Below are 16,950 nucleotides of genomic sequence, written 5' to 3' on the forward strand. Positions count from 1 at the left end.
GGCCAGTACTTCCCGTTCAGAAAGCCACATGTCCTTGAGGGGGTCATTTGCTCCCTCAAGCCCTCGGTGTTAAGACAGGTGTGCTGCCCCCTTGCTGGACCCCACAGCACTCGTAGGAAGTGAAAATGAGACACCTGAGGGAGGTTCTTCGTAAAGTGGGGATCCCCACCCTTTCTATAAAAAGCTCCGTGGGGAAGTTGTTCCAGGCAAGCTTGAGTAGTAACAAAAAAAGATATTAGTAATCACCTCTATTTTGTGCATGGCCACTATATGCCAGAGACGGTGGTAGCTGCTTTCATGTATATTACCCTCGTGCATAGAATCAGAAAGAGCATCTCTGTTTTCCTGACCAGACTGATGCTTAGAGAAGTTAAGAAGCTCTCCCAGAGTCATACGGCAGAGCTGAGCTGTGAACCCAGGTCTGGGGGATGCTGTTCCCAACTGCTGCCTGCCCTGCATCACCCCTTACTTTTGCCAGCCTGGTGGGCAGTGAGTGAGGACAGGCTGCGTCTCAGGCCCAGAAGGTTGAATGACGGGTCCAGGATTCTGGGGCAGCTCAGGAGAGGAGAGGCCCTCAGTATAATGTAGCACCATTGAGCCATGTTTTTATTTTTATTTTTTTAAGCTCTTTATTGGAGTATAATTGCTTTACACTGTTGTGCCAGTTTCGGCTGTACACCAAAGTGAATCAGCTGTATTTATACATATATCCCCATGTCCCCTCCCTCCCACGACTCCTTCCCAACCTCCCTATCCCAGCCCTCTAAGTCATCACCCATCATTGAGTTGCTCTCCCTGTGTTATGCAGCAGCTTCCCTCTAGCTATCTATTTTACATTTGGGAGTATATATACGTCCGTGCTACTTTCTCACTTCATCCCAGCTTCCCCTTCGCACCCACCCGCCTGCCCCCATGTCCTCAACTCTGTTCTCCACATCTGCGTCTACATTTTTATTGTGAAGGGGGTGTTCCCCCCTCAGTTTATCTCAGGAATGTCTCAGATTTATGGCAGCCCTTTCCCATCCTGAGCTATAGAAATGCTGGCCTTCCTTGCAGAGCCCTCTTGCCACTCCAGAGTTCCGAGGTGGCTAAATGACAGTGGGGCACGGATATAGGCACTTGTGATATAGCCCTTGGGTGTGCCTTCTCCCAGCAGAGATTGCCTTTGAAAATTTTGATTGTTCTGGGTAGAATCTGACAAAATAAAAATGGTGGTCTTGTATGAGTTGAGATGCTCTAGGTTATAAGGACTATTCAAACTGGTTTAGGAAAAGAAAGGGTGGCGGATGTGGGAGGGGAAATTTATTTGCACAAATAACTGAAAAGTTTAAGGGTGTCAGACTTCAGGCACAGCTTGATCCAGGAGTTTTAAAAGCATTGTTGTAAAAACTTGGTTTCCTTCTCCAGTGCTTGGCCCCACTTTCCTCTGTGTTGGCCCTTTTCTCAAGCTGATTTTCTGTTCTTGGTGACCAGATGGGTGTGGGAGCTCCAGCCATCACACCTGGATTCCAAATAGCAGGATTGAAGAAGGGAGGGTAGAACAGGTCCACAAAAACACACCCCTCTGCCACTCTTTGAAGGAGACATCACAGAAGCTCCATATGACACCTCCATTTTCATCTCACTAGCTAGAACATAGTAACACATAGCTAGAAGGGAGGCTGAGAAATGTGGTCTCCTGGCTGATTGGCCATACGTTGGGATATTTAAAAAAGGAGGGAATAATGGGAACCAGCTAGCAGGCTGCCTCTGAATGAGGCCTGGGGGAGGATATCAGAGAGGGAAGACACACTGTTGAGTCCCAGGTCCTTGACCTCATTCATCCCTGGGGTGTCACCCCAGGCTATAGCTCAGCCAGCAGGCAAGCTCATTTTGGGCTCTCTGTTTCATTTCTCCTGGTAGAATCAACTGCTTGAGCCCCAAGTGGTTTGCTCCCTGTTGGTGGCATCAGTTAAAGGAAAAGTGCCATTGACATTTTAGAAATCAAGGTGGGAGAAGAGAAGCTGGGGCAGGGAGAGCCAGGTCCTGGCTGCAGCTCTGTGGTCAGGGGTTGACTCTCCCGCAGATGCCTGCCCTGCTCAGAGGGCCTTTCTGCCCTAGGTTGCCTCCCATCGCCTTGCAGAGTTGTGTAAAGTGATGATCCTGGGCCTGGGGTCCAGGGTTCCTGGGTCCATCCCAGGTTCCTTGGGTTGGTAGCTGTGGGGCACTGAGCTGGCCCCTTTACAACATGTGGAGAGCGTGTACGTGGTACATCACCGTATGGCCATTTTAGTTCTGATCCTGTTGGCCATGCCTTGCTGGCTGTTAAACATTTTGGCTCTCAGCCCTCCTGCAGAGCAGAAGGGTGAGGGGCGGGTTTGGATGTGGTTTCAAAGGGACCTTAGATTCATCCCCAATGTTGCAACTTTTTTTTACTAAGAAGAAAGTATTCCTGTATTGCTGTGTAATCAAAAATTCATCTTAAAAATTTATCATACTGTATGATTTTAATTATATGACTTTCTAGAAAAAGATGAAACTATAGGGATAGGAATCAAATTTGTGATTGCTTCGGGGCTGGAGTAGGGGTGAGAGGGGCACAGGGGACTTTGAGGGAGTGATGGAAAGATGTATTCTATATCTAAATTGTGGTGCTGTTGGTGTGACTACATATGGTTTGCCAAAATTCATAGAACTGTACACCCAAAAAAGGTGAATTTTACTGTGTGTAAATTAAATCTCAATCAGCTGGACTTTAAAAATGTGTCATATCTATCTACCTCATTGGATTATTATAAAAATTAAATGAGATAATGTACCTAAATCCTTAGCCCTGTGCGTGACACATTGTAAAGGCTCCAAAAGTGGTGGTGGTGAGATCATCCTCACATCATCACTTTGATTTTTCCTGTTTCATTTACGTAAGTAAATAAGACATGAGCCAGACACATTTTCGACATTAAAAAAATTTTCTGCTTAGAATCCAATGTTATCTCAGGACCAGCGTAACAGCAATCACCTTTTATTGACTATACTTCATGCTGAGAAGTTAACGTGCTTTATCGCTGGAGCCCGGATTACATCTATCATCATATTCCCATTTTTACAGACCAGGAAATGAAGATGCAAGCAGATAGAACAACTTGCCAGAAACCACACAGCCAGTAAGAGGCCGCGCCTGGGTTCAGGTGCAGTCTGTGCAGCTCTAAAGTCCTCGCAGGCTCTGAGCCTGGATTCTGGCTCAGGGAGGTGTGAGGGTTAAAGATGGGGCTGCAGGAAGGGGGACATTTGTGGACCCAGAGAGAGAGAGACCTCTGGTCCAGGAGCCCTACTCTAGAGCTGGGCTTCCCAGGACAGCGCAGTTGGCGTCTCCACCCTGTATGATGTGTTTGTTTTTACCAAGCCTGAGGGATCTGACCTTGGGGATTCCTCCAGGCGCCTCAGGGGAAGTCAGAAGGGAGAGGGCTGCTCCAGGCAGAGGGAGGCCTCTGTGCGGAGCCCCGGCCCACCAGCTTGACGGCCCAGTGGGCAGGGCTGTGGGGCTCACTGCAGCACAGGGAGCTTGGGCAGCAGAAAGAACTAAATAATCAGGACGCCCGATGGGGCAGAGCGCGTGGCGTGTCGTCCTTGACTCTTCTCACGCCCTTGCTCCCACTGCACCCACTTGGTCCCACGCTCTGTCGTTCCCACCTCCCTGACCCGAGCTGGGAATCCTTCGTCTCCGAAGCCTTGATCACGTCCTAGCCCTCCTGGACCACCGTGTGGCCCCCAGCCAAGCCCCTGCCTGCTCTTGTTCCCCTGCAAGCTTTTCACTCGCTGTATCAGGAGGAATGTTTAAAATGCAGAACTCAGGCTGTATCTCTGCCCTGCTAGGAGCCTCCCCCACTGGACTGCTCATTGCATTACAAAGAAAATGCAGCCTCCATAGCTTCTGCCAACCTCCGACCTCCACTTACTTTCCCCGCCAGCCAAGCGGGGTCCTTTGCACGTACTATTCCCCGTGCATGGAATACTATTCTTTGCACTCCTCAGCTGCTCAGAGAAGAAGGCCCTGCCATCTCTCAGTGGACATTGGGTTGTATATAGTGGTGTGTGTCTGTGTGTGCGTGTGTGCGTGCACGCACGTCCCCAACTAGCACGCAGGAGGCTTTTGGTGACGGCCCCTCACCTTTCACGTCTCTGGTGCCACCACCACTGGCCAGGTGACGTTTTTCAGCACCAGCTCAGGTCGCCTCCAGGCCCTCGCTTCCGCTGGTTCTTTGACCTGGAATGCCCTGGCCCACCTTTTCTCCTCTCAAGCACCTGTTTTTCCTTCAAGACGCAGCTCGAATGCCCTCTCCTCTGGCAAGCTTCCGGACTCCCCAGGCACAAGTGGTTGCTGCCCTGCTGCCCTCCCACGCCCCCCAGTGCCCCTGTTCCACATGTTGCTCGTCACTTCCGTGCCCCCTCTGTGCCCCCGCACCCAGCACGGAGCCTGACGCTCAGTGCCTGCTCACAGGATGGGTCTCTGCTCCTCGGAAAGGTTGTGTTTGCAAACCTGAGCTCTGAAGCCAGGCTGGCTGTTTTCAATCTCAGATCTGTGACTCCCTACTGTGTGACCTTGAGCAAGTGACTTGACCTCTGTGAGCCTCAGTTTCCTCACCTGTGAAATGGGGTAACAGTTGTGCCTGCTCCATAGGGTTACTGTGAGGAGGAAGCAGGGTACCATGTGAAGTGCTTAGAAGTGAACCTGGTATATAGTAAGCGCTCAGCCACGTTGGCGGCTTGTGTATTTCTTGTACGTGGCAGGGCCCTGACGCGGAGTTGCCTGCATTGAGCACTTGCTGAATTGACAAGTTCTTCTCTGTTTCCAGAGTTGGACAGAGGCCTCACCGAGCCCCAGATTCAGGTGGTTTGCCGCCAGATGCTGGAAGCGCTCACCTTCCTGCACGGCAAGAAGATCATCCACCGGGATCTGAAAGCCGGCAACGTGCTGATGACGCTCGAGGGGGACATCAGGCTGGGTAAGGGGCACCTGTGGGTGAGGCGGGAAGGCACAGCCCTGGTGCCACCGCCCGGGGTGTCGGCCTAGCCTCTGCAGGCAGCAGGGGGCGGGTGTGGGTCTGCACTCCCACGGGATGTCGAGGTCCTCCCCGGTCTGCCCCGGTTCCCCGTGTGGCTGCGTCTAACCCGGGGTTCTCAGCCGAGGGTGATTTTGTCCCCCGGGGACACTGGCGATGACTGGACACATCTTTGGTTGTCACAGCTATAGGTGGGGGAGACCGCTGACATCTGGGGAGGAGAGAGAGGGATGCCCAGCACCCTACAGTGCACAGGACAGCCCCTCACTCCCGAGAGTGGTCACGCCCACAGGCCCGCAGTGCCGCGAGGAGGTGCTGGTCCAACCCCTTTTGCTCTCGCTTCTGATAGGTAGAATTTGAGAGCTAAGGATGGACGGAGGGGCGACCCTGATCCATTCCCAGATAGAAAATTGTACATCAGGGGTGTGTAGTGAAACATTTTTTTAATGTCTCCTCTCTGTTCTTTCTTTTCAATAGTGGTAAAATGACCATAACAAAATTTATCATCTGAACTCTTGTAAGTGTACAGTTCGTTGACATTAAGCACAGTCACATTGTTGTGCAGCCATCACCACCATCCAGCTCCAGAACTTTTTCATCTTCCCAAACTGAAACTCTGTACCCATCAAACAGCAGCTCCCGATCCCCTCTGCCTCCAGCTCCTGGCAACTACCGTTCTCTTTAATGTCTCTACGAATTTTGACTACGCGAGGGACCTCCTATAAGTGCAATCATTTGTATCTTTGTGACTGGCTTATTTCACTTAGCATAATGTCCTCAAGGTTCGTCCATGTTGTAGCATGTGTCAGAATTTCTTTATATTTTAAATAAGTTTTTTAACCAAAATAACACGTATGTGTGTCCTCTGCTCCTATCATCTCCTTTCCTTGTCCACCCTCCCGCCCCTGAAGACAGTCACTTTTAATTCTTCTCATATTTACTCCTCTGTTGTTATATACATGCCTTTAATGCTGTTTTTTAAGTAATGATTTTTGTCATTTGATGAAAAAATAATAGATGCTTATTATACAAAATTCCCATAGTACAAGAAGCTTTAAAGGGAAAGCCAGGACGTGCCTCCAGTCTCATCATCCAGACCTTGGCCCTGGTTATCATTCCAGATACCTCTGCCTGCATCCCCATCAGTAGAAGGATGTGCCGATAGAGAGGATTTAGGGGGTGATATTAAGAATAGAGAGATGGGACTCTCTTGTTTATCATTTGACTACATTCGACTCCATTTTCTACGAACATCTTCCTCTGATAATTAAATAGTTCATTCATCTGCACCCCCTCCCCCTTCCTCAGCCCTGTCCTTCCAACATAGAAGTGTCATTATTTGTAGTTCCTCTAGCGGTTACCTTTGTCTCTTTAAGGAACATTTTAATTATGTCCACGATAAACTGCCTCACTGCTGAGCCCCTTTGTTTGAGAACTGCAGGGATAATCATGGGGGTTGGAACAGAAATGGTACAGCACAATCAGGGTCATCCTTTGCGGCTGGAAGACGGCTGCCACATTCCCTCTTTGAGGGCTCTGAAGCTCGGAGAGGGCGAGGACCTGTCCCAGGTAACAGATCTGGCGAGGACAGAGCCAGGGCTGACCCCAGCCTGATGCTCAGTTCCAGGGCCCCCCCACTCCATGAGTGCCTTGAGCCGATGGGGGAGGGGAGGGCTGGGTCTCACAAGAGGGTTGCGAGACCAGTGGGTTTTCAGATTTAGAGCATCTCAGTCCCCTGGAAGGCTCCTAACTCTCAGATTGCTCGGTGCGGTCCCCAGCGTTTCTGTCTGGGGTGGGGCTGAAGAACCTGCGTTTCTAATAAGCTCCCAGCTGAAGCTGCTGGTCCGGGGGCCCACACGTTGAGAACCGCTGCTCTAGACCCTCAGTAAGCAAAGCCTGGTCAGTGGTGGCATCCGCATTACCTGGGAGCTTGTTAGAAAGGCTCTGTCGTCCAGAGAGGGGTTGGTTCTGTCCTGAAACGAGCTGTATGGGGGGTTTCTCACATCAGACGTGAGCAGGGCCACACTCCGCTCTGTTGCTGAAGACCAGAATCCCCGATATGCAGGGTCTGTGCCCCGGGCTCAGCTGCCGTCCCCCGTGGCTGTCCTTCCTCCTGTTTCCTCTCTTAGCTGGAGAGGTTAAGAGCATGCACCCTGGACTTGGAGGGACCCGGGTTCAAATCCCACGTCTGCCCCCAGCTCTGTGACCTTGGGGATGTCACCTAACCTTGCTGCCTTTTGATTTCCTCACCTGTATAACAGGGGTGATGATGAATCCTTCCTCAGAGGGTTGTGATGCTGGTTATAAGATGAGAGAGAGAGTAAGCTCTCCAGAAAGGCCAGCTGTAATTACTGGTGTTGTGTGAAGTGTCTGGTGTGGGCCTGTTCTGTGCTGGGCTCTGGGGACAGCAGGAGAGCAGAGACCGCGGTCCTCCTCCTGCAGAGTTCTCAGGCCTGTGGGGAGACACGTGGGAGCATCAGGGCTGGAGAAGGAGCCGGTGCTGGGGTGGGGAGAGTGTTCAGGGAGTGGTGGTCCAATCCCCCACCTGGGTCTAGGGCTTGGAGGTTTAGCCTTGGTGAGAGGCTAGTTTGATCTGAGCTGTGAAAGGTGGGTGGGTACTTGCCAGGTAAGCCAGGTTGGGCAGGATGGTCCAGGAGAGGGAGCCTCGCGGGCAGAGGCACGGAGTGAGAAACAGCGGGGTATTCAGGGCAGTGATGTAAAAATAACAACACGTGTGTATTGAGTTTATGAAGCACCCCTGAATGCCAGCCGCTAGACAAGGCGCTTTCTAGATGTCATCTCGCTGAGTCAGCACTCCTGAGGACACTTAGGGGAGGGGAGGGGGACTGTACGCATCGCAGGTGAGGACCCTGAGGCCCACAGTGGAATGAGATGCCCGGGATCGGTCCATGGTGGGAGAGAAGCAGCAGGATCTGGACTTGGTCTCCCCGACTCCAGCTGCCAGTGGACTGGCTCTATCAAGGAGGGAGGGAGGTGGCCAGGGAAGGGCCAAGTCAGGGAGAATCTGGGGACAGAAGAGTCTCGTATGCTCTGGGGACTTCAAGGCAAAACTTCTGCTCAGCCTTCGAGAACATATCAGATGGAGGAGGCAGGAGCAGCCTGAGGGGCTCGGCAGTGCAGGGAAGCGGGGTGGGGACGGGGATGAAGGGAGGGCCCGGCAGTCTCGGGCTGAGACGGGCTGATTCCAGAATCCCGCTCGGAACCCGGCAGAGGTGGGACAGAAGCAGATGGGGGCATCAGCTTTCCAGATGACTTGGCAGCTGCAGTTGAGAAAACCAGGAAGCCAATTAAGGAGGAAGAAAAGATCAGGGAGAGTTGAATGTGCGCGTATTTACACAGTTACCGCTGGGCCCGCTGGGCCCTGGGAGCCGTGCTATGGATGCCTGCTGAGGCCTGATATTTTGTTTTGGAAAATCCTCCTTCCCCCTGGGGCCTGGAATCTGCAGCTTGGTGAAGCAGTGGAGGAGGCCTGGGAGACGGGGTGGCAGTCTGTCTGCTTCTTCCTCGGTCCCTGGGACCGTCTGGGGCCCCTGGAGGCACCCCCACCCCCCTGCATGTCCTTACACAACTCAGGGCTGCGTAAGAGAACTGCTCAGCAGACTTTCTCCTAGGCAGAAGTGTCACCTCATTGGAGACACTGTTTGTGCCTCTTGATGGAGTGGGAATAAACAGAAAGTAGCAGGGTGAGCTGAGCAAAGCGTGGGCCCTAGACCCAGACAAGCCTGGTTCAGATCCTGGCTCTGCCACTGCCGAGCTGGACAAACACATTTAACGATTCAGGCCTCAGTCTTTTCATCTGTGCAGTGGGTGTGACAACACAACCTCCTCACAGGGTTGTTGTGATCAGTGGGCTGACATACAAAGTACTGTCACAGGGAGGCTGAGGGCTCTGTCCCTCTCTGCTGCTACGCATTTTGCTTCTCCCTTGTGTTACTTGTTTACTTCTGTCTAGGATTTCAACCTTCTCTGAGATTCATTCCATAGTTGCCAAGCAGAGCACACGTTCCAGGTCTGTGTGGGTGTGAAGCAGTTCTCCATGGCTGGTGGGAATCCGTTTGTGCAGAAAGAGAAAGGAAGAGTGTCTGCTGCCAGAGACCATTCAGATATAAAGTGGGGTGAGGACTCTGAGGTCCAAAGATCTGTGTTCTTGTCCTGAATCTGCCCTTGGCCTTGGATAAGTCACCTAACCCTTTTGAACATTAGTTTTCTTAAACAGAGCGGGCTAGTAGTTCTTACCTCGTGGAATTGGTATGATGATTTAATGAGACAATATATGCAAAGCATCTATAGGTGCCCAGCCCATCAGGGAGGCCTGGAAAATGTTTTCTTTCCCAGGCTGAGGTGTGTCTCACAGTAGCTGTCGTGAGAAGGAATGTTCTCCATTTTCCAAAGAACCCGTGTTCCTCTCCCCAGAGGTGCTTCTCTGCAGATCGGAAGTGAATTTCACAACTTTTGGGGTCTTTCAAGTTCCGAGAAGAGGTCTGAACTGGCCTAAAAATCAAAGTGTGTAACACAGAGGCTGGCATATAGTAGGTGCTCAGTAAATAGTAATGTCCACTGTGGCCTTTACTTTATCAGTTTATGGTACTGCAGGATCCCTAATTCCCAAAGGCCCCCCCCCCCCCGAATATCAGGAGGCCCGACAGATGGGCCTGGCAGGAACCAGTCACCTGCCTCTCACCCCAACCTTGACCCTGACCCAGAATTTCTATTTGCTGCTGCCAGCAGGCTGGGGTCCTGTTTCTTTCACTGTGGCTACCAGGCACTGAGCCGGTGTTTAATATGTAATTCATTGAATCGTCAGACTACTGATAACATTTTACAGGGGAAGGATCTGGCACCTAGAGAGGTTAATTAATTTATGTAAAATCACACTCTAGTAAGAGGAACAACTGGGGTTTAGACCAGTACATCTGGCTTCAGAGGCCATGTGCTTAACCACTACCCTCCTTAGACTCTTTAGGTGGCAGACAATAAAAACTGGTCTCATGTTACTTAAGGCAGACAGGAGAATGTGTATATATGGTATATGGAACCGTTTTAGGGAAGACATGCAGCTGGATATGGAGGTTAGTTGGACCTTGGAAAACAACGCTGCCAGGACTGTGATCTCTGCCTTTCTGTGCATGTCAGTTAGGCTCTCAGTCCCACGCCTCACACACAGCTTCTGGTTTAGTTTTACTTTTCCCAGCATCACCTCCTGCAGGATGACCTGGACCTCATCATTTCAGGTCTCAGACTCGGTAATCCCAGTGAAGAGCTCGGATTGGCCCAGTGTGGCTCAGGTGCAGATTCCTGGACCAATCAGGGAGGCCCAGTAAGGAGGGCTTCTCTGATTGGCCCAGCTTATAGTCAGTCTCTGAGAGTGGGGGCAGGATCATGTAGCAATATGGAAGCCTACCCCTCCTCTCCTCGCCCTCGTGGAACAGTGTGATTTGGGGGTGGGCGAGGTGGTTTTCCAGGAGAAAAGATTTGGACTTGCCAGAAAAAACAGACTGCTGTCCACGGTAGACTGGCACAGCCTGTTGGAGTAATGGAGACCCAGAAGAGGGAGTGAGTGAGGCAGAAATGGATGCAAAGCAGGAACAAAGGACTGAATTTGCAATTGAAGTTGAGAGAGAGAGAGAGCGAGAGAGAGAGAGAAACTACCAGAAAACTGCAGGGTTATGGGGGAGAAAAGAGAGTTGATGAAGGCAGTGGGGTAGGAGGCTGAAGACATAGGGGAATGAATGGGAAAACAAAGCCCTTCTTGGTGGTCACATGTATCTGGTTGCCTAAAAAACAAAAGGAAATAAAAACAGAAACAGAAAAATAGAGCAGTTCTTTCAGTCTCACACTTGGTTGCATACTATGACCCCCATTTAATAGATGAGGAAACCGAGGCTCAGAAACATGAAGTAATTTATCTCAGATCACAGTAGACTCTTCTCACCTCCTTGCCTGGTGCTGTTTCCATGATGCTCCTGGGAAGGCAGATGTCCTGATAATTAAGAGAGGTCACTTGGGTGACTGGTGGGAGCCTCCCTCTTTTGAGCCCAGGTGTGCGTCAGGCTGCTGTAAGGATGGAAGGCCCTGGGATTCTGAGGCCGGGGTTGGGAGCCTTTGATTCTCCCATCCGCACCCTAGTTTCAGCAGGCCCCAAACCCTCTAGAGAGGGTTCACATTTTCTTTCTGCACCATGAGGGCTGTGGCTAGTGTTTGCCCACAGGGCCACTGCCAGCATTTTGGATGGGACAGCTTTTGCCATGCAAGGAGGTGGCGGAGTCCCTGGCTCCTTCTCACTAAATGGTAGCATCACTGTGTCTTGTTGTGGTAACCTGACCGCCCCCATTCATTTCCAAATACTTCTTGGGGCACGTGGCTCTGCTCCTGGTTGAGGCCCACCTGGAAGGTTCTCAGAGCTAGAATTAAAGGGTAAGCCCTGACGAAGCAGGACTGTGGACTCCCCAGGCTGGGTAGGGGGTCCAGGAGAGGAGGACAGTTGGGCAGTGGTTTGCCTTTAATTGGCCAGGCATTGTCTGGGGAAAGGCTCCTCTTATCTTGGATTTTTTGGTTGCCTGCAGTTAAGTGGACAGATGAGAGATTCTCTTATATATCTTCATACATTCTCAGTTCACTGCGTGTGTGTGTGTGTGTGTGTGTGTGTAGTATGTAATGCATTTTATACTGTTACGTAATTTTCTCATCATAAAAGTAATACATGCTGTTATCCAGGTATAGCATGACATGTACAGTGGTACTTATTGCAACAGTATTAGTAACAGCAAGAAATCAGAAATGATCCAGTTTACTCCAGTACAGGATTTAAATAAGTTATGGTCCTGTCATACAATGAAATCTTCTTCAGCAATTGAAAATCAAGTTGTAGAAAAGGTGTAATCTCTTGTAAAGATGTATATACATACTATGAAGGGGGAAAAAAAACAAGCTGCAAAATAGTATGTTTGTTCTGATTTCATTTTTAAAAATAGCAAATACCTGAAAATGATCTATGCGTATCATTTTAATGTTTGTATTTACATATATAATTTTAATTTTTATAAATAAATCTGGAGCTCTGTGCAACAAACTCATAAGTGTTTATCTCTGCCAGGATTATGGAGACTTTTTATTCTGTAAATGTTTGAATTTTTGATAAGCAGCCTTCCCTTGGTAATAAGAAAATGAATATATGAGTGAGTATATAGGTAGATATAGTCCTATAGACAGTTAGGAATAAGACCCACAAAGAAGGAAATTAAAGTCCCGTCTCATCTTGCCAGGATGCACAACTTCCTTCCAGTCTTTTTTCTGTGCTCAGGAAGGTGCGACGAGAGAGTGGTAAAGACCAAAGACTTAGCGCCACATCTGTCCTTAGAGCTGGGTGACCATCTGCAAGTTACTTAACCTGTCTCAACTTTATTGTCCTCGTCTGTAAGATGGGGATGATAATTTTCCCTGCCCCAAAGAGCCAGAGATATAAATGATATACATAGGAATATAGATGATGATGAGATGCAAAGTGAGATGCAGAGGAAGGTAAACGATGTGCCTAAGCCTCTTTGTGTAGTACGGCACAACCTGGGAAGTGCTCAGTAAATATTAGTTTTTATTCGATTAACATGTACTTTAAAATAATTAATTTATTGGCTGCATTGGGTCTTTGTTGCTGCACACGGGCTTTCTCTAGTTGCAGCAAGCGGGGGATACTCATCATTGCGGTGCGTGGGCTTCTCACTATGGTGGCTTCTCTTGTTGCGGAGCGTGGGCTCTGGGCATGTGAGCTCAGTAGTTGTGGCACTCGGGCTTCCATAGCTGTGGCTCGCGGGCTCTGGAGTGCAGGCTCAGTAGTTGTGGCGCATGGGCTTAGTTGCTCCAAGGCATGTGGGATCTTCCTGGCCCAAGAAATGAACCCGTGTCCCCTGCATTGGCAGGTGGATTCTTAACCACTGCACCACCAGGGAAGTCCCTAGATTAACATGTACTTTTTTAAAAAAAATTGGGATCATAGTGTATATATATATATATATTTTTTTTTTTTTTCCAGTCAGCTTTTTAAAAAAATTGAATAATACCAGATAATTCCCTATATCCCTAAATGTTCCTCAGAAACACAGTTACTTAATGTTTTTCTTTCATTCTGTCATGTGTACAAACCATAATTGATCTATGAAACCCCCAAAGTTGGATGTTTAGGTGTCTTGTGAGGTTTCTCTCACATTATCCTCTAACAAGTGCGGTGATGGGCAAGCTTGTTCACGGGTCTGTGAATCTCTGTCTGTAATCAGACCTTTAAGAGGGATTCTCAGAAATAGGATTGTTGGGTGTGGGCATCGTGTCAGGTGGTGTTTGTCGATACCTGTGGCCAGTGTGCCAGTTCACACCTTCCAGCAGAGTGTGAAGTTCTTTCACCACATCCTGGCCCCCTACTGAATTTTACTTAAAAAAGAAAAAACAAAAACAAAACCCCACAACCCCTCCCCCAAACTTTGCCACATGCATTGCAGCTTTTCAAACCATAAAAACGATGCATACTCTCTCTCAAAAACATTTTAAAGAATAAAAGTGTATATAGTAAAAAATGTATGCCCCCCTCAGTACACCACCCCCAGCAAGATCCCACCTCTGGGGAGGTGGTCACGATTAAGTTTGACGTGCAGCCTTTCAGACTCTCTTTCCACGTTTGTGGACGTCTTCATGTGCGCCAGTGTGCGTGTGTCGTTCTTTTAAGGTACAACTGGAATACTGTTCATTCCACACTGTGCATTGGTCTGTCAGCACCACGGTGGGGACAGCGTGTTGTGGACAAACGTCCAAGTTCGTATGTACAAAGGCAAGTTCGTTCTTTTTAAGGGCTGCATATTATCTCCTGGTCCAGGTGAGCCCAAATGCACTGAGCTATCTGCCAACCAGGCTCCAGCAACAGCTTAGGTTGTTTCCAATTTTTCACTCTTTTGAATAATGCTTTCGGAAGCTGCCATGCATATTTGAAGTCTGGTTGGGGGGGATTTATTTCCAGAAATAGAATTGTTGTCAAACATATTTCTTAAAACCCAGTTTTGTCATTTTTTCCCAACCTTTCATTTATTCTGTTGGTCATTCGACAGCCCTGTTGAGTGTTTGCTGTGGCAGGTGTGGTGCTGGGATACTGATGTGGGCAAAGCAGAGATGGCCTCTTTCCATATAGAAATGATAGTTTATGGGGTCCTCACCTGCCTGCTGCTTTGTCTCTGATTCTTGTTTTAAAATAGGAAAAGGGGAGAAAGGAATGTTTTCAACAGAAGAGACTGCCTGGTGAAAATCCCCTTTGAATTGTCCGAGGGCAGCCACCTACCTATCAGGGGACGTGGCTTATAAATTTCATTCAGGGAGCAATCGGCTGTGGCCACCCCTGCCCAGGGACCGTGTGAGATTTGTGGGCTGCAGGGAGGGGCCGCCCCACCCTCCTGGCCGGTCCCCAGAAGGGGAAGTAGCAGCCACCCAAAAAGCTGGCAAGAGCTTGATTCAGGGAGGGCCCTGGGGACCAACTGTATGTCATTTTGAAGGTTGGTGGTTTCTGCTTTTCCTCTCCCTTCTCCGGAAGGGACCAGTGGGTGCTGTGGTGTGGGAGTGGCCAGCTCCAGCCTCCCTCCTGGAAGCCTCACCCTGGGTCTGTGAGGCAGTCACTCTTCTGCAAAGATGTCCTGGGGTGGCGTGCCCCCCCCCAGGGGATATTTACAGGGGAGCCAGGCCCACGTGGGGCCCAGGCGGATCCAGCAGGGAGGAGGCGAGCCCGGCTCCCCATTCTCACCCGGGAGCCCGGTGGTGGGGTGATGGCTTGCCCAGGCCACAGGGCGGTCAGCGGCAGAGCCAGCTTCTCACCTGGGTTTCCCGGTTTTTGCATCCCACCCTGCACCCTGCTTGCGCCCTGGAAGGCGACAGCCCCCCAACCCCAATAGCCAGACGGTCCCGTGGGCGCTGTCATCAGTTGATGGAGAAGCTGTGGTCCAGTTAGCACTGACCGAGGCTCAGAGACCAGCGTTCCTGACCACTCCCGGGAGGGGGTCTTGGTGCAGCAGCGTCCTTGTCCCGACCTAAGAATCTCGAGGGTGCCAGCTCCAGTACCCATGGAATAGTCACCGTCAAGACAGAGCATTTACCAAGGGCTGAGCTTGGAGCTGAGGGCTTTATGTGTGTCACGTAATCCTCACTGCAACGTACAGAGTAGTTCTACAGTCTCACCATCCCCGTGTCACTGGCGGGGGAACGGAGGGTCAGAGGTTTGGTAACTGTCCTGGCCCCCGCCTGCCTCCCCCCTTATCCAAGTCCACCCCCTTCCAGCCATGCTGCCCTGCCCTGAGCCCTCCGGCCAGCTCGTTTCCTCTGCCTGGAAATATCTTCCCCTAGACCTTGACCTCCGGTCTAAAATAGCCGCCCACCCGCCCAGCGCTCTCTGTCCTTTTGCCGTGCCTTATCCCTGCATGACCCTTCTCATTACTGGGAATCACATGGTGTGGAGGGCTTGTTTCCGCCGCCAGAATAACAAGCCAATGAGGGTGAGGATTTTGGTTCATCTCTGTGCCTAGAGCAGTGCCTGTCACGTAGTAGATGTTCAGTTAGTATTTGTTGAATGAATGAATGCCTGGTGGCACTTGGCTGGACTTCCTCCAGGTCCTCGCTTCCCTGCTCTCCTGAGGTCGCATCCCCGGCTGTAGACCCTCCTAGTCCCGCAGCCCCATCTTTCCATCCCTTTACCCGGTTGTGAATAGACATCATTGGTGTTTATCTGGTTGTTGTCTGCCTCCACCACTAAACTTTGAGCTGCCCAAGGGCAAGGACGTAGTTTGCTTTTTCCCCACTCTATTCTCTGCCCTGGCTCGTGTGTGGTTCCAGGCAGTACCTGAATGAATAGATGGATGAAGCCGGTGAAACAGAAGGGGCGAGACTGGAACGCAGCTCTCTCGTGTTCAGGCCCGTCTCTCAGCGTTATGCTTCCTCCTGGTTTGAAATTGTGAGTGTGATTGAAGCACCCGATTGATTGTGGCTCCCAGACCCAGTTGGAGGCTCCTGGGGTGGCCGGCAGTTATAACAACTTTGCAGTTTCTCAAAGCCAGGCTTCAAACTGAACATCGACAGCTCTCTCAAGGTGTTGCTTCCTTCTGAGTTTAGTTTTTAATCAAGATGAAACTTGGCCCCTGAAGGCCAGAGCACTGCAGAAGATTCTTCTTCATAGCCCTGGGTTCTTCCTTTAGCCGTGGGCGTGTGAAGCAAAACTGGTGGTGTCGGATGTGTGTGTAAAAAGCAATTGTATTTATTTTCTTTTAGTCCTGAAAGTCATACGCATTTCTCATAGCAAACTTCAGGAGTTCAGAAAATAGAAGGAACCACGTCTAGTCTCACCACCCACAGACAACCATTTAAGCAAGCTGGTGCATTTCCTCCGATAATTCAAAATATATTTTTGCCCTTTTTTGGGGGGGGAGGGGGAGGGCATAACTCTGACCATACAATATGCACCCTCTCCCTTCCCCATTTAACCTATATAGATATACCTATAAAATATTTTAACATTCTATTAATTACTGCAGTACTTAAATATATGTTATTTAAATTTTTTAATTTATTTTTACTTCCCGTTTTATTCAGATACAATTGACATTCAGCACTGTATCAGTTTAAGGTTACAGCATAATGACTGGACTTATATACATCATGAAGTGGTTATCACCATAAGTTCAGTGTACATCCATTTGTGTGGTTACAAAAGAAAAGAAAAAAATTTTTTTCCTTGTGGTGAGGACTCCTAGGATTTACTCTCTGAACTGTCGTATATAACATCCAGCAGTGTTAATTCTAACTCTCATGCTGTACATCACATCCCTAGTACTGATTCATCTTATAACTGCAAGTTTGTACCTTTGGACCACCTTCC

General features: G+C 49.7%; 1 protein-coding gene across 2 annotated transcripts in view; it reads left to right on the top strand.

Annotated features, from left to right (window-relative positions):
• The window catches only part of STK10 (serine/threonine kinase 10), a 122,426-nt gene that overhangs the window by 56,765 nt on the left and 48,711 nt on the right, over nucleotides 1-16,950 (top strand). For both annotated transcript variants that reach the window (XM_057729109.1, XM_057729118.1), the window contains exon 4: nucleotides 4,833-4,982. In XM_057729109.1, coding sequence (XP_057585092.1) covers nucleotides 4,833-4,982 — 150 coding nt within the window. The remainder of the gene's footprint in view (nucleotides 1-4,832; nucleotides 4,983-16,950) is intronic.

The sequence above is a fragment of the Hippopotamus amphibius genome, chromosome 1 (assembly GCF_030028045.1).
Source record: "Hippopotamus amphibius kiboko isolate mHipAmp2 chromosome 1, mHipAmp2.hap2, whole genome shotgun sequence".
NCBI classification, from domain to species: Eukaryota; Metazoa; Chordata; class Mammalia; order Artiodactyla; family Hippopotamidae; genus Hippopotamus; species Hippopotamus amphibius.